Genomic DNA, 23,572 nt, shown 5'->3' on the forward strand with positions numbered 1-23,572 from the left:
CATGACAAAGAATAATTGTTTCTAGAGTAAAAGACTTAAACCCCCCTGGTATTTCACCTAAATACTAAAACATCATCTCACTTTTCAAATTGGATTTAGACTCTCTCCTCTCAAATTTGCAAACCGTTATCTCTAACAGAGAAAGTAAAATGACTAACATACCTTGGGTTAGTCAAAACTAGAGAACCTCTTCATATCATCCTTGCTGGATAGGTCCAGACCCACCAATTGGATATATAATACCAATGATTCGATATGATCCTCTCAACCCCGAGCATTAAGAATCTCTTCTATTCTAAAGATTTATCTAAGCCAATGGCTATCAACTAGCCTTCTTAATGTTTAACAAAATAAATCTTAAGTATAACATTTTAATCAAGTACCAATTGGAAGGAATTCTATGCTGACCTTTCCCTTAGAAGTTAGAATTTCAGAACATTTTCGATTCTCCACACTTTGTTTCTGATAAGAAACGTTGATTAGAAGAAGCCTCATGTTTAATCTAGAAATCATGAATATGATATAGACCTGTAAATGGCTTTTGACTTCGTTGTTTGTAAGCCCACCTACCTTCATCACTTCCTTAATTTGCTTAGGCATTGCAGTTGATAACAGATGAATCAAACATTTAACCTCTCACTTGCTGTAAGTTTGGTTTGTGTCAGGAATTTGTTTAATGTTGCCTTTTTCTCGGTAAGGAGAGGTTTTTGTCCACGTAAGACAACCAAATGATCAAAGGGATAATAAAGGAAAAATTGAAAATTTCAAAATAGGAGAGGTCTAAGTCCAAGTTAAAAAAAAAATGAGGGGATTTTTCGGTATTTAGGTGAAATATCAAGGAGGTTTAAGTCATTTACTCTTGTTTTTATTGATGATAGAAATAAAATACAATTTTAAAATCAACCTAAAAATGGAATTGTTTTCCTTTTTGGCGGTTATTGGTGAGTCAACAATTCAACATTTGGGCCAAATGTATCAATGCTTGATGTCATAATTAAATAATGATAATAACAATTAAAAAAGATGAAAAGTACACAAAAGTAAAAATACAAAAAAAAGTAGAAAACATTTAGATACATCTCTAATATGTATATTCATCATATTAAACAAAAGTAAGTTTGACAAATAAGAATAATGTTTATAGACATAGAAATATAAAAAATACAGAAAATTTTGAAAATATATTATTTACCATCACCATCATCATCATCATCATAACAAATTGTCAAGTGCAAAGCATATGCATACTTACTAGTACAATAAAGAGGGCCAGAGACCCCAGACATATTGGCTAATACATCCACAGTCCAAACTAGGACCATGCGCTAGGAACAGTATTATAAACCTGTGGTACTTTCGTAGTGCTAGAATTTTTCGATCTTAATATTCCATAACTTATAATACACTTGAGGACACTTTTGAGATATTAAGAAAGTTTGACGTATTATAAGAAAGATGAATCCCGGATTATGAATTTTTCAATGATACCAAAAAAATCTTGCAATCAATCAACTGGCACAATAAAAGTGGATTTTCACCAAAATTCACTGGAGCTTGTAATTGGTCAAAGCCTTTTCTGGTATCATGTATTTCCAGCATCATAGATTTCCCCTTAATGCAGCAAAAATTCATGAGCTTTTACTTATATATATATAATTGTGCATTATAAACATGATGCATGGTTCCCAAGATCTAAAATGAAGGCCCCAAAGCCTCAGGTTAAAGGATGAGAAGAGGGAGCAAGGTGACAAGTATAATACATTTGTTTCAACTTTAAAATATATCCTTTTAATGGATTACTGTCGTCTGTCTTTTACCCTTTCAGTTGATCCTTCCTAATATATCCTGGTAAGAGGGACGTTCATATGGATTAATGGATCATATCCGTAAATCAGAGAAATCAGTCAATCACAATGGTTGTTAAGAAAGTTAATGATGATGTTTCACCATTTCTCTCCTTTTTAAAAATAAACAAGTAGGGGTGGCAATTTTTCATCCAACGTACTGAATCCACCCAGTATTTAATCCGCTTTGGGTTAAACCAATCCATTTAATTTTATATAACTGGGTCATTAACGAATTAACCGGTTAAATGGGTTAGGTTGAAACTCAACTCAAACCCAACCCAACCCACCCTGTCCAATTGCCACCACTACAAATAAATACAAGACAATTAGACTGTAAGTGTGCTTGCGAGTTGCAGCGAAAAAGATTAAGAATATAAACTCTTGATTGCCAATTTTAGTTCTATCACTTCATAGGATTACACTTCTCATGAATCCCTAACAACTTTAGAATCCTTTTTCTTTTTCTCTTAATTAGGGAAGAGTCCACTCAAGTAGAAAAACTGGTGGGAGACAGTTCGGAGCACCGGGACCATGGTTTCTGTGAGAAGGGTTTTGTTTAAGGAAGGAATTCATTACCTGACATATAGAGAAGTTGGAGTGGGGTGCGTACAGTTGAAACCAAGGTTATTTTGATCACGGGGCATATTGCATGCACGGTCCGGCATATGAGGATGTTGGTTGTATAAATAAAATTAAACAATTTTACAATTTCAACACTGAAATAAAATGTCTAGATGGTATTGCAGTATCTAAAAATAAATCCTTTTTAACACAACCTTTCTACATGTCCCACGATCACCCAATTTTGGCTTCCAACAGGAGGGAGAGAGAGATTTCAATGTAAGAAGATATATGAATACAAAGACAATAAGAACAAAAAGAAAAGCCATCCTTCACATCATCATACATCTCTCCTCCCGTTGTTCCATCTCTATTGATCCCAACATGAACCCCATCAAATGAGTCAAATCCCCTCAAAGCCAAAACTAGCTTCAAAACCTTTCACAGGGCTCATTCTAACTTCTAAGAACAACCTTTCACATGGATCTTTTGTCCGTCACCTGTTCTCAAGGGAAAAAAATGTCCAAAAGAAAAGAGCCAGCCCTTCATCTCAAAGAAAATTTCTATCCTATAAGCAACATGCACATACATCCCCATTCAACCCCAATCTCCACCACATGCTTTGAACACAATGAGAAACTAGAACTCCCATATACATTTCCCTTGTTTAACAAAGAGGATTTCCAATTAATCTGAAAGCTTGGTGGCGGTTATTTAAGCTAGGTCATTTGGCTGAATGCCAATCACAGCAGTCAATGCATGACTGCTCAAGGCATCTCCGGATGGTTTGTTCTTATTTCACTGCATTCTATCTACCAAACTGATTGGAAGAGGCATGGGAGTTTGCTGATAATTGGTAAATGGTGGAACCCCAATGTCAATGACCTTACTTGGACCAATCCCACCGGTGGTTGTTTGCTGTAGGAGCTGAACAAGAGAAAGAAATATATCCATTCTGGTTAAATCCCTGTTTGCCTGTATCATACCTAATATCAGTTTTCTGATTGAAAAATGGAGAAAGAACACAACCAGATGCTTCCTTCACATCAAAGGTGATCCTTTTCTATTTCTTTTTTTAATTAATGTTAATCAAAATTTACCTCAACAACAAATCGCGCCCATATTTTGTCATCCCGTGCTTCCATTACTCCCTTCAAGATTGTCAATCCAAACCCACGAATTATATCTGCTATCTCAAGAAATAAACCCCGTTCTTCACAGAGCATCTGTGATATAAAAAAGAATCCAGTAGCCCAAAGTTGATAAGATTTGACATTCACAACACAAAATAGGCTAGTTGATAATAAAGTCTGTGAAGTTTTGCATAAACATTTTTGTTCCTTACCTCTACAAGCATCTGGCCGGGGGGACTGAGGTCCTCAACTATAATTGGACAGACCATGGTTTGACCCCCAACTTCAAATGCCCAAGTAGTGCCACCACCACTGCCACTTGAGTTGTCTTTCAGAACCACACCATTTTCCTCCCCAGTCATCTGTACAACCGCACCGATTTTAATTTTAAATATCACTGAGATGAAATCATTAACTAAATACCTAGACCCTTGACTTAATTTTTCATTATAACTACTTACCTTGGGCTCGTCAACTTTCTTAAGTTTGTCAGCATATTTTGTCACACTTTGCAAGAAGAGCATGTGCTTGATAGTACGATCCAATAAAGCATCAATGCTACACTGTTACATAGGAGCAAGTTAACAAAATCAGTAATCCATGCAATACTTCACATTCATACTTCAATATCTAAAAGTAAGTACCTTTGCTCCATTTGGCACAATCTCTCTCAGCTCCTTCACACGGTCCTGGATCTGTTGGCGGTCTTTTGGCCTTGGTCGAGTAGTTTCACCAGGCCGAGCTCTTTTTCTGGTAACTTTTGCTGGTTCCTCTGGCCTCTTAGTCTGATTAATAGCACTCTCAGTGTTGATACTGTAACTGTCATCAATCCAACGACCAACCTGAGGCTTTGAGACTGATTCTTTCTCACTTCCATGTATTTTCATCCTCTCAAGAGTAGATTCTGGTTCAGGAAGCATCACATCCATACTTCCTCCCAAGATAGAAAGTCCTGCCAGCTGAACTTGATTACTATACCCAGAGGTACTCCCTGTTCTTGTAACTGTAGATGTGGATGATGGATTTTCAGTACTAGGCTTGACAACAGAGTTAGAATTACAAACATCATTCAACAGCTGTTCAATTCCAAACTCTGAGAAGAAACTTTTCCGAGCACTAGTCTTGGAGCCAACATCTAATTCTGAGATGCATTCAGATATAATAGTACTTAAGCTTGAGCAACCACTACTTCCTGGTGGCATTATAAAATCATCCCAACACTCATTCCCCTGGTAGTACCCAAAATTCAATCCAAGACTATCAAAAAGTTCATTATCAGTAGGTATTCGCAATGGAAGGTTACAAGAATGCTCTTTCCCATTATGAACTGCAGCAGTAGAATTCATAATTTTGGTCATAGGATTGATCATAATTGCATCAACATGGTGGTTTGCAACACCATCCAAAACATTACTTCCAGAAAAACCAGTTTCTACTGAAACAAGTCCTAGAGATTGTGACAGATTGTCGTTTGGTTTTGTAGCCAATTCATTATTGGTCTGCTCTGATGGTGGAGCAACCCACTGAGAATTATCTATTAAATTGTGTTCAGAGAGAACTGTTGCAGCATTTGAAGGAAAGGACTCCACAGGGAATGTAAGAAAACTGGTCAATGCTTTTTTAATTTCACCTTCAGTTGCAAGGGACAAGGGAATTGGATACCAGATATCTACCGGTTTCATTCTATCACTCCCAATAGGTCTGTTGATCTCATGCGAACCCGTGCCAGATACTGATTTAGGTGCTGTATTTGTGCTGCAAGATTCAGGAATGTTCAGGTTTGCAGAAGACATTTTTGGAGAACCATGCATCCCCGTTCCTGTTAGCATTTGTTGTTCAAATGAAGGCATGGTTAGATTTTCTTCACTCCATATACTCGTATTGGTGTTTTGGGGAATAGAATTGTGAGCAGAATTGTTAGTAGACTGCAACAAGGCCTGAGTTAAATGTGTACTAGTTGATAATGTCACTTGAGCTTCAGGGCCTGCCACCTGAAATTTGTTTTTGGGATGAAATGAGTTTCCAATCAAGGTAGTCATGCTGCCATTCTGCATCTCTGAGGTAAATGAGGTAGACTGAGGAAGGATTTCTAAAGAATTTGTTTGTGTCAGCCTTTTGCAGCTGTTATCAACAAGCAAGGAATTCATGTTCTCAGAATTGGGAAAGGAATTCCCAGGCAAAACAACTGATGCAAATGATCCACTTTGATCACAAATTTCACTGTTCAAAGGTGTCCATGAACTTCCTGACAGGATTAGCCCATCATGACTTCCCAACTGGCGAAATAAACTTTGTGCATGATCCACAAATTCCAAACTCTCCAGAATCTGCTGCGGCAGAATCAGTGTAATCAATAAATCCTGAAAATTTATATTGAAATTTACCTCTGTACTAACAACAAAGATGATAGTAACTGCATGGATGAAGTTGAAAACAATGGATTAAACCTAGTAGTAAAATGCAAAAGCTAGCTAAATGTTACTGCAAACGCATTCCTCTAGGAATTAGTCATGTTCTAGGGCTTGGATTGGTGGCACTCCCAAGACCAGTGTTAAAAAAAAGAAAACAAAGTTCACACATAAGATGGTAGGATAATACACAAAATGGAAACATATCATTTTGCCTTTCTTGCTTCAAGATATGCAACCAATTTTAAGGATATATGCTGTTACTGGTCTATATGGCATGAAACAGAACAGAATGGCAAAACGGGATTCATGTAGTCAAAAACCCCACATAGTTGGGATAAGGCTTGGATGATGATGATTCTCTCACTGGTCTCTTCTTCCTAATAGAAAACAGGAAGAATAGGAGCTTCAAGAAAACCGTACTTTGAACTTTTCAGTAGTAAACCTTCCCTAAGGTAGCTAATAATTGAATAGTCTACAGCAGAGTTGGATGTAATTTTCACAGTGCTAAAATGATAAAAGCAAGCTACAAAAATATTAGAGATCGATGCTAAAGCGGTAAAGCCTTTACTTACAACACACAGCTTTTACAAGCAACAGTTCACAATGTATAATTGAACCACATCAATGAAAATATTGAACTTTCAATTCACATGATCAAGGTGTCAACACACTTGTAATCTTAGTAATGCTTTGACTAAAATACTAACAAAGTGCTTCCTTCTTCTATTATTATTTCTTTTGTCAATGGTGCACATTTCATCTATTACAAACCTTCTCCATGGATCCAAACTGCAAAACCCCCAGTGGTGCCACAGAAACTACAGCAATTGTCTGCAAAATAAACCAGAGTGATCATTAGACATTCTTAAGACCTTAAATGAGAAAAAAGATGACAGATATACTAGTAAATGATTTTGAGGAGTAAAAATTTAAAGGCAAAATCTATGGTGCATGAACCACATTGTAAAGCAAAAAACGGGAACCAGTGATAAAATGACATGCCACAGCTATCTTTAATGTTGTTAAGTTTTGATGGTAAATACACCTTGTGAAATGTCTTTTAATGTGATTGATTGAAATCTTGATTTAATGTGCAGCGAATTTTTGTAAATGCACCATAGTTGGACTGAAAACCTTAGTATAAGATATAATATGTTTCAACCTATGCATTAGTTCAAAACAAACAAGGATGTACCTTTATTCCAGAAGAAAATTGATGACAAAACTCTGAATTATCCTGAAAAGTAATAAGAAGGTAACCTCATAATTTGTTCACAGCAATGAAAAGGGCCAGAAGTTCAACAATTGTTACACTAAAAACCTTTTATCCTCCATCCCCTAAAGGAACAAGAACTTTTTAGAGAATTACCAAATATAAAGTGAAGAAGGACAAAGTGTCTGTAGAATTCTCACAATTTTGATATACGAATCGAGAAATGCCCAAATTTACATGGGGCCATTAAACCAATCAGTCATCACCCAAAAAAATTTGAACTTGAGAAATTTCCTGACATGGGGTCAGCAATGTTGGGGGAAAAAGATCTGAACCAAGGCAGTATCTAACATCAAACAATACCTGGAATGTGTTTTGGTTGTCAACAGATCCCGGGTAACGCCATTCTTCAAAGTAAGTATCTGAGAACAACCATCGGTGCTTCCCAGTAAAAGCAGTTTCTCCAATGATGCTAAGGACAAGAAACATAAAGTTAGCCCCATCAAAAATGGCCCCTTATGCTTTTACCTTGCAAAAGCATTTCAAACAATCATTATAACATAGAAGGAAATTTCTTTCACCTGGATAGCCTGGTAACAGAATTTTGATTTTTTTTTTACATGAAAAAAAAAAACCGAATAAAAGAGCCTAATTAAGTTAAGCAGCATATGACAGCAAGCATACCCCTGTCCCAGCATGTGGACCTGTTGAAGCATCTTGTCAACAACCATGCTAATAGGTTCTTCAAAGTAGGAGTCTTCCACGGTCAATAACCTAGAAAATTTAAAATCAACTAAGACCAGTAAGCAATGAGGTAAAATCCAAATATAGTAGCCTTACCAAGGTACAATCCCCAAATTATTGTGCTTCACTCAAAACCATTAACTATTTCCAGAACTGCATCAGTAAGAAGAGGGCAACGCATTCTCAACAAAGCAAAACATCATGTTTCAAAAATTAGACAGAACAAGCAGACAATTACCCGTAGAACTTGCAGACATGTCTAGGGAAGTAAATATCAGGGCCACGTGCATGAATAGAATAGAACATCAAGTTGGGTTTAAAAATAGAAAACAAAGAGGAGATCCCGGGTAATTGCAAATCAGGCATGAGGACGACACTATCCAAACAAGCAATCTGGTAATAATTTATCAGGTTGAAATTTCCTTTTCTGGACCTGTAAAGCATTACCACTGAAATAGCCTAAAGAGAACAAAAATTAAAGCTTTATTTTAAACCCTACTTCTCTCTGAAATATCGATATCTTATTATGGCAAGCCATCGTAACCAAATAAATACAACCCAGAAGAAAACAAAAACGAAAAATATAAAATAAGAAGTTCATGGTAAAACCCAGGAAAAAACAAAAATGAAAAACAGAGAAATAAAGACATACATAAGGGGAAATCAGAAATGAGAAGGAAAAACAATAATAACAGGAAAAGAATAAAAACCAAACCTTGGGACAATGTTGGAATATAACAAGCCAAAAGTTCAACAATAACTTGAAAGATGCCAAAATGAAACAAACCAGACCTCAACTAACATAAAAAAACAACTAGTCAGGACTCAGAAATAACAGTTATCACATGAATCCTAACATAAAAAAGTTAAAAGAAAAATATGGTAAGAGGGGGAAAACATAAATGCATTTAGGGATTACATGGAATTTGGACGATTCATGCGCCAGAAGACTCCATACGACCATCGATTGCTGCTGCAGAGAGTCTTAAGTTCCTCTTTGATGAGGAGGGATCCCATCTCTGCTCTGGTTCAAGACTCTCACAAGTCAGATCGATCGATAAATAGAGCTCAGACAACAATTCCTAGCTTCCACGGCAAGATCCCCTCCCCGCCTGTTTCTTTCGAAGATCACCGTGCCGCTTCATCGCGGGCTTTGCAATGTGGATCAACAGATCTATTAGCACGAACGCACCTCGTACCACAACAGACGTTCAAAATGAGGGATCCCCTCGCTGAACCGACTCCTGGAGCAGCTGAAATCTTCTTCTTTGTTCTCAGGAACAGGAAAAAGGGAAGGAATACTGGATCTCAATAAGTGGGGCGCCTCACATTGTACACATGAAAGAAAACTTATTCAGTTGTCGTAGAACAAGAGAGAAGGATTCTCTGTAAGAAGAGACGCTTCAGTTCTGAAAGCCGTTGACGACACACCGTCACCAAGCAGTAGCGTCAAAAACTGTTTTTAGCCGCATACAGCCAACCGAAGAAGACGAAGAAGAAGATTTTGTTTCTCTATCCTTATTTGCAGAGCTTCTACAGAACTGAAAAGCAATGAGGAGCGGAGAAGAGATACTACAACACTTGAAGGATGCGGCTTTTCACTCAAAGAAGTAGTCCCTATATTTTTTTGGGTAATAAGAAGAAGTATTTTCTTCTTCTCATACTCTTTTTTATTTCCAAGCAAGCAGCTTTACTGGACCAAAAAAAAAGAGTAATTTTCCTGCGAAAAGAAAGAGAAGCGGTTTTGAGGTCTGAGTGAGTCTATCAGTTGAAGAGAGAAAAAGAGAGGGCTTTAAAAATGAGGATTGGTGTTTTCTGACAACCTCTGAATCGAAGGTGAACAGGGAAAAAGAAAAGCAGGGTGGGTTTTATAACACCGTAAAAGATATCCTGAAGCTGGAAACCGGCGGTTTTTTCGCGGCAACAATGGCGGTTAAGAGATAATAAGGCCAACCATAGTAAGTTAATACAGAGAGAGAGAGAGAGAGAGAGAGAGAGAGAGAGGTGGCTATAGGGAAGGTGAAAAGGAGAGCAAGGGGGTGGGGGAACGAATAGAAACGAGGTTCTGTTCAGCGAACAAAATCCGATACTCCGAGAATGATGGGAACAGGGATCTTCTTCATTTACGGGGTTAAAATAAAATCTCTCTGTTAGTGTCTAGCGACTAGCGGGGCCGAAGATGTCAGGGAAGCCTGGTTCTCGGCGTTATCGCTTTTCTGGGGTAATCTCATTTATGTTTTTACTGGATACTGGCGATCTCCACTTGAAACATTTCTTGATACACTAAACAGCGAGATTTGTTTACAAAATCTCAGCATTTACTTACTGCTTATTATAAAAAGAACAGTCTGAACCAATGACAAGACTCGGAATCTACACTAACCAGTAACCACGGTTACAGGTAAAATCATCGGCTGGGCTCTTTTGGGTTTGGTGAGTAGGGGGTAAAATAATCGAAACGTGTTGGTGTTGCATTTATCGATGAGCTGTTGATTAGTGATTGGTGGTTAGGGTGATACCAGTAAAGTAAACAGAACAGGAATTACAATTACCCTTCTCTGGAAATCATCAGCTGGCGCTCTTCTGCTGGAGCTGGAAATTGATAAAACATTTGCAGAGAAGTTAAATAGGAATTTGGGTGATTTGTTAGCAGGATGGGACGATGGGGCCTGGGGGAGGGTTTATTTAGCTTGACAGTGAAGCAGAGAGTTGCAGGGCTGACGAGAAAAAGCAAAAGGGGGAATGTACGTTGGGTAAATGGAGACATCCATTTCCGTTCCTGTTTCTTTATCTTTCAGGGCTTCAGGCCCGTTCCGTGTCTCCATGTAATTGATTTTGTTTTTTGTTTGTTGCGTTTAATATAAAGAAAAGAGAAGATGAGGGAATAATAAAGTGAAAGGACAGACAAACACAAAATCTCAAGTCGCCATCGTAACCCCGCCGGCCACTGTTGGAGATGGGGATGGCTTTGAAAATTTTTATTACTGTTGCAAGCTCTTACCGCTAAAGTCTCTATACATACATTGAATGCTAAAAGGTGGGAATGACTCTCTTCTCTTCCTCTTTTCTCCACCATCCATTTATTACTATTACTGTTTGTCTCTTTCTGGTTTCAACTGAATTTTGATTCTTCTTATTAAAAAGTGATTAAATTATTGTGCTGTCCAGACGGAGGACTGAGAATTAAAGAACCTCGTTTGCTTTGATAGGTTGATATAATAAAGTAAGCATGAGAAATTATAGCTTAGAGTTTTGATTGAGAAAAGCAGCTCAAGAATTCTTTAGACACTATCAAATGCGAACACTATGAATATAAATGTAAAAGGTCAAAGAAATAGTTCCTTTTTTTAATTTGTAGTAATAATAAATAACGAATAAGATAAATAAAAGAGTCCTTTGGGCTGCAAAATCAAGCTCTTGCTGTTTTGCATTTTCTCCCCAAATGGCTGTCCAAAAAGAAATGTCTCAAGCTGAAGTTCAAGTAGGGGCCCGAATGATTAGACACTTCACTGCTACCTGTGTGTGGAAAGATCCCGGATCTCCAATCTCATGCAGGTAAAATCTCATCTAAGTATAACATCCACACATTGAGAATATCTCTCTTATATTATGTTTACGTTAAAATTTAAAATTTATAGGAATGTGCATGGAGATTCTCAACTTTTACAGTGTTTGCAGAATTTTTGCTTGCAAGTAATTTCATTGTGTCTAGAAGCGGTTAGTGTCAAGAAAATTCAACAAAAAAGTTCTTAGGCTTTGCTTTGTTAAACCAATTTTGTATAGCTTAATTGCTCTCTTTGCAATGGTTAGACACTAGCAAGGTTCTGTGCCCGATACGTCGGTAGGGGTGCATCGGACAGCACCAGCATTAGTTTTTTTTTTTTTTTTTAAATCTGGTTCAGAAGGCTGGTTTAAGGTTCCTCCACCCCGTGAACTAGTCTCCGATACATATTAGAATGCTCCTGATACAATATGTATCGGCCCATACAGGCTAATACATTTTTTATACCTTCGACACTAATATTCATGATTAATTTTCTTATAATTTCAAGAAAACTCAGTCAAGCAAATATTTGTAAGGGTAAGGTGGCCTTTGACAGCATTGAGTCCACTTCCAAACACCAAAAAATATTGCTTTTTCGAAGGTTAGAGGTCAGAGGTCATTCGACTGCACCTCCAAGGAGATCGGCTTCCCTCAGGGCAAGTCCGTGCCCACACTGTTACAACCACCATTTGTAGCCTTCCATTGGAAATACCTTCCCATAAGATATTCAAGCTGTAAAGGCTGCTCTAATGGGCTTTTTCCGGTTTGCCCTGACGGAAGCTGAACTCACCTCCGAGTTGCTCCTCTAAACACCAAAAGAACTTTTGAACCATTTAGCACCCATACTACCTCTAAGTGCATTCAGAGGTAGGGGACAAGTTCCAATTCCATCCATGCCCCTCTTTCTTCCTTCTCCCTCATCTCTCCCATGAATGGCGGAGTCGCGATGAACCAGGTTCAAACCCAGGATCACTAAACTGCTTTGTTGGAGGAGAAAGAAAAAACAGCGTTGATTACATGGCAAATGGTGTTTTCGACGAAGGACTGGTTACAGGTGACGGCAATTACTAGACGATAAACAGTGTTGGTTCGACACTTCGGTGAGGTGGAGAATCTCGCCACCTCTAATTCAACATTGCAGTGGAGAAGGTCATGAACAATAGGGTTTTACATATGTGAGAGGTTGAGGATGATTGATGAATAGTGCTAGACGATGAACAGCGCCAGAACATGAATTGCAAGAGGTAGAGTATCTCACCACCTCAGATGGGAGTGGCATTGAATTCTATATTAGTTTCTGCCAAATTACTGTAACAAACAAATGAAGTGGACACCTCTATTTCATCTATGAGAGCATCGGTCCTGAAAAATAAAAGAAATTTTAACAGCAAAACCGAGAGCCAGAAAGTACAGAAATGAAACTCTATAACTTTAACCATATAGATTGAGTAGGGAAAAGTGGATAAGGTGAGTCTTTTGGAAACAACTTACTGCTTGAACTAACTATACATAATCTAGTGGGGAAAGAGAGATGACGAACTCTAGTACCAGATTCTAATTGGCAATCCCATTTTGTTAAATTCTTCTACTTTTTTTTTTTACATTTTTATTATATTTAACTTTATTTTCTTAATTTTAGTGATATTAGCTATTAACCTTTGTTGTTCTTAACTTTTTATTATTTTTATAATATTCATATTTCTTATTACTCTTTTAAATATTATTTATTAGTCTTTTTCATTTTCTGTTTAATATTTTGTTATCAATTCACAATATTTTATCTTTTTCTGTTATTTTACGATACTTTTTTATAATATCATATTATTTTAATCATTTCATTTACTTTTATTTAAGGGGTTTTTATGATTCAGTCCAGGATTTCCTAAGGGTACCCGTGGATTGATGCTAAATTTATGGACAAATATGTGATTTATAGGGGCATATTTTTTTTCTACATTATAGATTTTCTCAACATATTAACGTGTTTTTAACACGGAAATGCAGCTGCACATTGAGAATATCTCACTTCATGAATGATAAAATACAAATATACAAATATGAGAGTTTTTCCTGCTGTATGTTCGGATGGCAGTGTCCAATGTGTGTTAACACACATTTGCTGACAGCAGATCGAGTCTCTCTAAAACGTCATTTGTAAGATGATATATACAAGATTTTGGTGCTTGGCACCCGTTAAAAAGTAGCCAACAGCAACGCGGAAATACTGAAATTTATGTTTTTCTCTTATTTTTTACGGCAACATTTTTAAATTCTAGAAGCAATGTTATGTTTCTTAATCAAAATTTAAATGTTTCTGCTTGGATTCGAGAAAAGTTACAACCCATAATTCATTTTTGATGTTATGACCTTTTTTTTTATCTCTTATATATTTATAATAATATATAAAAAATCATACTTGTCTGAGTTGGGTGCAGTGATAAAAAGATAAACTCAAATATCATATAAGCATATATAATTAATAATTAATATTTAGTTGCATATGTACATAATATTATATAAAATGTATACTTGTCTTGATGAATGCTTTAAATGAAAGCATTGAAATTCATATAAGGTTGTTTGTTTTTACCCAATAATGTTATACAACTGTATAGCGGGTGCTCTTACACAAAGTAAACAAGAAAAACAAAAACATTTATGTTGGAAGGCGCCCACATTAAAAACAAAAGAAATGAGAGGGTAAATAAGGGAAGGAGTACTTGTTGGTGGTGGTTCTTGAGCAAGTGTAAATGAACCCATGTATCTGAACTGAATTTATTCTATTTTTGCTTATTGGCGGTGGTTCATATATATTCAATTTGACAACAAGATTAACAGCTCAAGTGCCTGAACTACTGAATGACTCATTGTTTTGTCAATTAATAGATAAAATAATTAATAATAAAATATTCGAGTGTATATTAACTAATCAACCCAACTTAAGTTTAGAATTTCCAGATATAACATAAGATAAACATCTCAAACCACCATAATAATTATTTGAGCTAGACCCTGACCAAGTCAACACACCCTAAAATTCGTTGACTGCTGATGGTCCGACCATTTTGATCGGGTTGGCACCCGACAGGCGACAGCACAGCCTGAAACATACATAAAAGAAGTGGTCCCATTAAAGTTAATAACAAATACAAAATTTGATATTACATTATTACGATATAACAACGGAAAAGTAATAAGAGATTGAGCAGGAGAAGTAGCAGGGTCCACTGTAGTTTTAAAATAATCATTTTATTAGGCTCAAGCTAGGCAGGGTGCCGTGCAACAGAGTTACTGGGTTGTTGCTCTCTCTCGTCTGGTTTGGAGCTTTTAAGTTGTAATCAATCAACAATAACATGGGAAAAGTAGTGAGAAAGGGAGGAAAGAGGAAAGACTTTTGTTTTTTTTTACTTTGTATGCTTAAAAAAGTGGTAGTGTTGTGAGCCATTGGAGTGGAGCGCGGTGCGACCCAACAATGGGTTGATTGATTGAGTTTGGTCTGTTCTTTTGAAAGCACCTCAATTGAAGGGAGCCAGGGGGGAGACTGGAGAGGAGAGAGGTAGCCCACCCCAATTTGGGGAGGTCCATGATCAATGATTTCGGGGTGCACAAACGCATATAAGTGATGCTGTAAGTCTGCTGCTGCCTCGCATCACATCAATCTTCTCTCTCTACATCTCTATCTCTTTGGATTCTCCCAGAACGACACTTGCAAAAACTCTGCCACGTTGTAACATAGATGAGCCGTGAGCGTGCTCTTTAGCCTCTCAAAAGACGATGTGGGTCGGTATATGAGTACTGGAGCATCTGTTATTGCGCTTGGCTTGGACCATGTATCCTTACCAAATCAATTGCAAATCCCAGGTGGGCCGTGCCTGTACAAGTGTTTGGATACAAATACAACGCTACCATCTACCAACCATGTGTCCAGGCATCTCAGGGTAGGGTACTACATGTTTCATCTCTCTTTCTCTCTCTCTCAGGTATCCAATATATCCAGCCAAGGACCCAATTGGAGGGAGAACCTATCATTGTTCATAATGGAACATTTTCAAGAAATGCAGTACAAGCCTATAAAACACATTTAAGTCTAAGTTAAGCAATTATTTTGACTTGCTATCCTTCTATATCCTCTTCTTTACTCCTTTATCCCATTCTTGGATTTTCCCTTATTGCCATAACACCCGAAGCCGTCGAAAAGTGGTGGTCTTTGAGCAAGTTCGAAAGATATCCTATGAAGTACTAGGGGTGATATTTCGGGCTTATAGTTCCAACGATCAAGTTAATATTGAGTAATTTAGAGAGTGGTTGAAATTTGAGAATGCCATAAAATATGAATTGAATGCTAACTTGTCCCTTAAATAGGATTTGGGTTACCTATCAAAGTGTATACGTGTTGGACAGATGAAAGACACATGTCGTAGCTTGAGACACTTAGAGCTTGCTTTGCCTTAGTGGAGCTCTGGTAAGATACTTGAGACTCTATCAGGACATATGTTTACTTGAGCTCGGCCACATAGTATTTGGCCCAAACACCTGTAGCCCAACTCAAGTCAACTGGTATCTAGACCTGTTCATGGGCCGGGTAGCCTGATTGCCCGGCCCACACCCCGGTCGGGCTTGGTCATATAATTAGGCCCGCGGGTCTGACCTCGGGCTTAACACAATAAGCCCTACTGTGTTTCGGGCCGGGCTCGGGATTTGTCAAAAAAGCCCGACCCGACCCGACTCAGTATTATATATTTTATAAAATATATAATACGTATTTTATATATTATATAAAATATATAAATAATATAATATTTATTAAAATATATATTTATAATTTAATCTATATATATTTTATTCTTTTCTTTATAATTTCAATCTCTCTCTCTATTCAGTTGTTTCAACATTAATAATAATAATAGTATAGGCTAAATTTCGGGCCTGGGCCCAGGCTCGGGCTTCGGTCTTTTTATGAAGGCCGGGCTCGGGCCCAAGTTGTAGGCCCGATGGTCAGGTCGGGCTCGGGCTCGGGCCTTAAAAAATTTGTTAATACACAGTAAAAGCCTGGCCCGTGCCCGGCCCAACCCGACCCATGAACAGGTCTACTAGTATCTGGCCAACCAAAACACTTGGGATCCGGCTCAAGCACCTGGAGCTTAATCAATGCTACTTGCTTTGTCACCTAAAACATGCATTAGCCACCTAGTGCATAGCTGTGACATGCAATGGTGATTTGTCCTCTACTTCTTCAATGCATGAAGTGGGCTCGAGATCAGATACTTGGCAGGTTCACCTCATGTGTTGACAATCTTATTGCATGTGCTGCCAGGTGGTCACTCGATGGGAAAGTGTTAGAGTATGGAGCTCTCCTAAAAGGGAGCTCGTCATGCTAAGAAGGAGCTCTCTGGGTGGAAGCTTATCTAGGTAGGGGATTTCTTCAAAGGTCGGAGGTTGGTGAAGTCTATATGTATGAGTTGAGCTAACTCTAAGATGGACTGTCACTGATGGCAAGGTCGTCAATTCACCCGAACATGCCACGTGTTTGGTAATTCAGAGGTTGAATTTACACTCATCACCACCATGTCTAGTTGTGTAATTTATTGTTTCATTTTCATTTCCTTTACCAAATCTCCGTCTAAGACTTTAGTCCTAAGCTGCATATATTGTCATATGTTCCTCTCTTTTTCCTTTTACTCTTTGTTTGGTAATATCAGTATTAATAAGTAATGGCGATCAAAAGTGTCAGTGGTGGATGACTTGGACAAAGAAAGGTAATATAAAAGGAAGAAATAGTTAAGAGGGCACGAGGCATAGTACTACGTGGTATGCATTGGATAGTTCACTTTTTTCCAAGAAACCCCAACACCCATGGCTTTTTCTAGCAATGCCAGATGTAGCACGGAGATGAACGCCACCGGGGAATAACTTCAAGTCCCCGTGGTGTGCATTAGACAGTTCACCATCCCCCTTCTAGTGGATGGGATCCCCAGCCTGAACGCACCACGAACAGTGGCGCCCGTGAATCTTCCCGCCATGAGCATCCCCCTTCCTCCCTCTGTTGGAACCACATTTGCTGAACCAACCATTGTTCCCCCGGCAACTAGCCAGAACCAGCTTGATGACCTGGTGCATGGCATGTGGGCCATCCAAGCCCAAATGCAACAACTTCAACAACATCAAATCTACCTGCAGCAGATGCTACACCATGTATCCCAATACCACTATCAGCAGCAGTTTCCCCAACTACTTCAAAGTCAGCTCCCACCTCGGCACCCCGCCGTTAGGCGAGCCAAGCCCTCCCCTCAAGGCGGGCGCCCCCACCAGGAGGCTTCCCAAGCTCGGGCCTCCCAGGCTCGAAGCCCCTCTAAAAGCCAGGCCTCGTCCCACGGCAGGAGAGATAGAGCGACTGCCCCCACCTCGCCATGTGCCGGCAGACCAGGAACCCGATCCATCAAGTCAGCATCACCTCGGCACTCTCAGGACGGGCCTCTGCACACCGAAAACCGGTTCAGTGCCTTAGCTGCAGACTACCTCCAGCAGTCCAGGCCCATCGAGCTCGGAAACATCGAGGCAAGTGGTGCCAACGTTGGACCTTCCAAGCAGCAGAGGCACCGCCGGTGAAGTCGCCAAACTGCGACCCGCGTCCTGCCCGAGCTCTGAGGTAAAGAAGCTAGCTCGGACGAGGTATAGGCTGCCCCTATCCCCTCAATCCCTTCCCTCCTGTCATCAGAACTCCTTGTAGTTCTTATGCCCGGAGACTTCAAACTCCCCCAACTCGACAAGTATGATGGGTCCTTTGACCCCAGCGACCATGTCGATGCCTTCCAGTCTCAGATGCACCTGACTAGGGCTAGCGAGTCCTGTATGTGCATAGCCTTCACTACCACCTTCAGAGGAGTGGCTCGCACCTGGTACAGGAACTTTCCCCCGGGTCAATAAGGAGTTGGGCCCAATTCGTGTAGGTCTTCACCACGCACTTCGTCACCAGCAAGCGGTGCCCCCGAACCGAGGAGAGCCTCCTCGACATGGTCCAGAAGGAAGGGGAGCCCATCTGCAGCTACATCAAGCGGTTCAACGACACATGCATACAGATCCCACGCTTGGACCCCGTAGTTCAGCTCACGGCGGCCAAGATGGGGGTGACACACAAGGAGTTCAAGTGGCACATAGTGGCCAACCAGCTCACGTCCAATGCTGAGTTCCTTAAGCTCGCATACAAGTTCATGCGAACAGAGGAGGAGATCAACCAAAGGGCCGGGTTTGAAAAAAGAAAGAGAGAAACTCCCCAATCAAGGAAACAACCGGAAGGATCTAGCTCGAGCGCCGAAACCAACTCAACCGTTCCGAGCTCCCATGGAAAATCGAACAGACTACACGCCCTTGAACACAAAGCGGGCTGAGATCTTGATGACGATCAAAGACGCCCTGTTCGTAAAGTAGCCACCTCGCCTAAAAGGGAACCCAAACGAGAGGAACAAAAACTTGTACTGCAGTTTTCATAGAGACCACGGCCATAGTACCGAACATTGTAATAATCTCCACTACGAGATAGAGGGACTCATCCGTCGTGGGTACTTAAGAAATTTTGTACAGCATATGAATAATAACAATGAGACAGGTCGGCAAGGGGAGCACGGTAAGGATGCTCCCGAGTCCAGTAGCAAGCCGGCCGAACAGTCGCAAAGACAGCCTCCGAAAGAGAGGCCAGTTCAGGGAACCATCCACGTGATAGTGGAAGGTTCAGTAGTAGCGGGTTGTACTTCGGTAGCGGCCCGGGCATCAGTTCATGAAGCCACCTAAGAAGCAAAACCCTCCGAAGAAGCAGAAGATGGAGGAACCGATTTTCTTCGAGGAAGACGATGCGTGAGGGGTCCACTACCCCCACGATGATGCGCTTGTCATAAAAGTAAGGATCAATGACTTCGAAGTCAGGCGCATGTTTGTTGATTTAGGCAGCTCGACGGACATTCTCTTCAAATCGGTGTTTGACCAGCTTCAGTTGCGAAGAAGCGAGTTGAAGCCCACAAACACTCCTCTAGTGGGTTTCAACGGAGAGGAAGTGAGGCTCCTCAGGAAAGTGACAGTACCTATGGAAGTCGGCAAATGGCCCTGTGCGGTCAGACTCAACCACGATTTCCTGGTGGTCGCAACCCTTTCCCCGTACAATGCCATAATAGGGCAGCCAATCACTCATGTCCTACGGGCAATGGTCTCCACCTACTACTTGGCAATGAAGTTCCCTATAGACTTCGGTGTGGGAGTAGCACGGGGCGACCAGCTCGAGTCTCACAAATGCTATGTTGTCGCCCAGAAGGGAAAAACCAAGGTGGCCGATGACCTCGAATTGGAGCGGCCTACGGAGCAAGGCGAGGAACGAGATGTGCCCACAGAAGAAACGGTCGTGATCCCAACTTCAGCTGCGGACCCAACTCGGACGCTACAGATCAGTGCTTCTGTCCAGAAACCTCTACGATCCGAACTGGTAAGTTTCCTACTTCAAAATTTAGATATTTTTGCATGGTCCACGGCCGATATGCCCGGTATTAACCCCAGCCTTATAACTCACAAACTTAACACTAACCCTATAGTCAGACCCGTTAGACAGAAGAAATGCAACTTAGCCCCAGAACGCTGGAGGGCGGTCGATGAGGAGGTCAAGAAGCTCCTCGCAGCAGACTTCATTAAGGGAAGTTCATTACCCAAGTTGGGTAGCCAACCCGGTTCTAGTAAAAAAGGAAAATGACAAGTGGCGCATGTGCGTCGACTACACCTACCTGAATCGAGCTTGCCCGAAAGATTGCTTCCCCCTCCCCAGAATTGACCGCTTAGTGGACGCGACCTCGGGATATGAGTTGCTAAGCTTCTTGGATGCCTACTCAGGCTACAACCAAATTAGGATGGACTAGTCCGACGAGGAAAAAACCACCTTCATAACCGAGTTTGGCCTGTACTGTTACAAGGTCTTGCCCTTTGGACTGAAAAATGTTGGGGCGACCTTCCAAAGACTCGTGAATAAGTTGTTTCAGCCCTTAATTGGCACAAAGATAGAATGTTATGTAGACGACATGGTTGTCAAGACACAGTTTTCTCATGAAATAATACAAGACTTGCACAGATCGGTGCTTAGCAACTCATGTCCCGAGGTTGCGTCCACAAAAGAAATGATCGCGATCCCAACTTCAGCTGCGAACCTAGCTCGGACACTACAGATCGGTGCTTCCGTCCAGAAACCTCTACGATCCGAACTAGTAAGTTTCTTATTTCAAAATTTAGATATTTTTGCATGGTCCACGGCCGGTATGCCCGGTATTGACCCCAGCCTTATAACTCACAAACTTAACACTAACCCTATAGTCAGACCCGTTAGACAGAAGAAACGCAACTTAGCCCCAGAACGCTGGAGGGCGGTCGATGAGGAGATCGAGAAGCTCCTCGCAGCAGACTTCATAAGGGAAGTTCATTACCCAAGGTGGGTAGCCAATACGGTTCTGGTAAAAAAGGCAAATGACAAGTGGCGCATGTGCGTTGACTATACCGACCTGAATCAAGCTTGCCTGAAAGATTGCTTCCCCCTCCCTAGAATTGACCGCCTAGTGGACGCGACCTTGGGACATGAGTTGCTAAGCTTCTTGGATGTCTACTCGGGCTACAACTAAATCAGGATGGACCAGTCCGATGAGGAAAAAACCACATTCATAACCAAGTTCGGCCTGTACTACTACAAGGTCATGCCCTTCGGACTGAAAAATGTTGGGGCGACCTTCCAAAGACTCGTGAATAAGTTGTTTCAGCCCTTATATGGCACGAAGATAGAATGTTATGTAGATGACATAATCGTCAGGACACAGTTTTCGCATGAACTAATACAAGACTTGCACTCTGTCTTCCAAATTCTGCGTCAATTTAGCATGAAACTAAACCCAAACAAGTGTGTCTTCGATGTCACCTCGGGCAAGTTCCTAGGGTATATCGTTAACCGGCGCGGCATTGAGGCCAACCCGGACAAGATTAAGGCAATCATAGACATGAGACCACCCCGGAAATTGAAGGAGGTCCAAAGGTTAAAGGGCCGCATAGCCGCCCTGGGCCGCTTTATGTCCAAATCGGTAGACCGCTGCTTGCCTTTCTTTAAGACAATTAAAGGCAAGGGGTTCGAATGGACCTGAGACTGCCAACTCGCATTCGACGAGCTAAAGAAATACCTCGCTTGTGTGCTGGTCTTAACCAGGCCCAAGAGCGTGATGTCTTAGAACTATACCTCTCAGCAAGCGATGAGGTGGTCAGTTCGGTACTAATAAAATAAGTAGATCGGGTCCAATGACCCATCTATTATGTTACTAAAATTCTGCAGGGAGCAGAGACGAGATACCCGCAGATAGAAAAGTTGGCATACGCACTGATAATTGCAACTCGGAAACTCCACCCAAATTTCTAGGCCCACACTGTCATCGTCTTGATTGACAAACCTCTAAGGCAAGTCTTGACTGACAAACATCAAGCTCAGTGAGTACGACCTCCAGTATAAGCCACAAACTGTTATTAATGCCCAAGCCATAGCAGATTTCATTGCCGAGTGCACGTTCAGCTTCGAAGTCCCTAGGCCGGTTGAGCCCGAGATCCCCAGTTTGGGTGAGCCCGGAGCTCCCAAGCCAATAGAGTCTGAACCCCGAGAGGTAGCAGCCAGGGTAGCATCTCTCCTAGTTAGGCCAAACGCGAACTGGGATGAGGAGTCCTGGATCCTTCATGTAGATGGCTCCTCGAACTAATAGGGCAGCGGGGCTGGAATAGTTCTACGCGGCCCGGGTGACACGAAATTGGAATACACGCTACGCTTTAAGTTTGTGGCATCCAACAACGAGGTGGAGTACGAGGCATTGATAGCCAGGCTAGCCCTAGCGCAAGAGGTAAGAGCGAAACACATAGTTATCTGCAGCGGTTTCCAGTTTGTGGTCAATCAGGTTACGGGCGAATACGAAGCACGCGAGCTAACTATGATCGCCTACTTGGCAAAGGTAAAGGAGGCTCTACTAAACTTCCAGTCACACTTCACCAAGCAAATCCCGAGGTCAGAGAACACTGAGGCCGACGCCTTGTCCCGGTTAGCCAGCATCAGTCGCAACGCCATGAGAACCGTGTACATAGAGAACTTACCTCGGCCTAGCATTCTCGGGGGGGCAGAGGAGGTCGCTCCCATCCTTGAAGTAGAGCCGAGCTGGATCGACCCACTCGCAAGCTTCTTGCTAGATGGGACCCTCCCTGCAGATCGCAATGCTGCCAGAAGGGTGCAACACCAAGCAGCCAAATATGTCATAATAGACGAACGGTTGTACCGACGATCCTACATGCTCCCCTACCTGCGTTGCTTGCGACCTGCCGAAGCCGAGCTCGTACTCCATGACACTCATGAAGGTCTGTGCAGCGGACACTTGGGGGCAGGGCCCTCGCCTAGAAGGCACTTCGACAAGGGTACTACTGACCAACGATGAAGGCAGAAGCCATCGAACTCATTAGAAAATGCGACAAGTGCTAGAGGCACGCCAATATCCACCATCAGCCTACTGCCGATCTCAAGTATCTCATCAGTCCAAGGCCCTTTGCGCAATGGAACATTGACCTCTTAGGGCAATTCTCGCCAGCAACAGGTGAGAGGAAGTTCCTCGTGGTGGTGGTAGATTACTTCGCAAAGTGGGTAGAAGCTGAACCTCTCACAACAGTCACATCTCGAAACGTACAGAACTTCTTTTGGAAGAACTTAGTATGTCGCTTCGGGTTACCTCAAGTACTAATCTTCGGCAATGGCAAGCAATTCGAGGACATCAAATTTCAGGAATGGTGCCAAGATATGGGGATTCGGTAGAACTTCACATTGGTCGTGCACCCACAGGCAAACGGTCAAACAGATGTTATGAACAGAGCTATCCTCCGTGGGCTGAAAGCATGACTAGACCGATCTAAAGGGCTGTGGGCGGACGAGCTACCCAGTGTTCTATGGGCCCACCGAACTATGAAAAAAATCGCCACGGGAGAGACCCTCTTTAACCTCACCTACGGCACTAAAGCAGTACTCTCGATGGAGATTGAAGTACCAACATTGTAACTAGAAGCATACGACGATAAGACAAATGGAGACAAGC

General features: G+C 41.3%; 1 protein-coding gene across 2 annotated transcripts; it reads right to left on the reverse strand.

Annotated features, from left to right (window-relative positions):
• Positions 1-2,564: 2,564 nt before the first annotated feature.
• LOC148864382 (transcription factor LHW-like) lies at positions 2,565-10,110 on the reverse strand. Of its 2 annotated transcripts, none has more exons than XM_088976507.1 (10): positions 8,829-10,110; positions 7,850-7,939; positions 7,529-7,637; positions 7,148-7,189; positions 6,724-6,783; positions 4,186-5,868; positions 4,003-4,104; positions 3,754-3,903; positions 3,509-3,634; positions 2,565-3,383 (listed from the first exon to the last, which is right to left on the reverse strand). In XM_088976507.1, exons 1-10 carry the CDS (start codon positions 8,924-8,926, stop codon positions 3,207-3,209), a joined length of 2,637 nt encoding a protein of 878 aa, XP_088832633.1. In that variant the 5' UTR covers positions 8,927-10,110; the 3' UTR covers positions 2,565-3,206. The 2 variants fall into 2 exon arrangements, with proteins under 2 accessions (XP_088832633.1, XP_088832634.1); XM_088976508.1 differs by having other exon boundaries at positions 2,565-3,335; positions 8,829-10,017.
• Between the last annotated feature and the right edge of the window lie 13,462 nt (positions 10,111-23,572).

The sequence above is a fragment of the Nelumbo lutea genome, chromosome 3, assembly GCF_056320005.1.
Source record: "Nelumbo lutea isolate HS-2025 chromosome 3, American lotus-T2T, whole genome shotgun sequence".
Taxonomy (NCBI): domain Eukaryota; kingdom Viridiplantae; phylum Streptophyta; class Magnoliopsida; order Proteales; family Nelumbonaceae; genus Nelumbo; species Nelumbo lutea.

Excerpts from the sequence above, each read along its gene's own strand:
- LOC148864382 (XM_088976507.1), bottom strand. The coding sequence starts at position 8,926 with ATGGGATCCCTCCTCATCAAAGAGGAACTTAAGACTCTCTGCAGCAGC. Across the intron at positions 4,105-4,185 it reads TTGTGCCAAATGGAGCAAAG|TGTAGCATTGATGCTTTATT; the intron begins GTACTTACTTTT and ends CCTATGTAACAG. Across the intron at positions 3,635-3,753 it reads CCGGCCAGATGCTTGTAGAG|ATGCTCTGTGAAGAACGGGG; the intron begins GTAAGGAACAAA and ends TTTATATCACAG.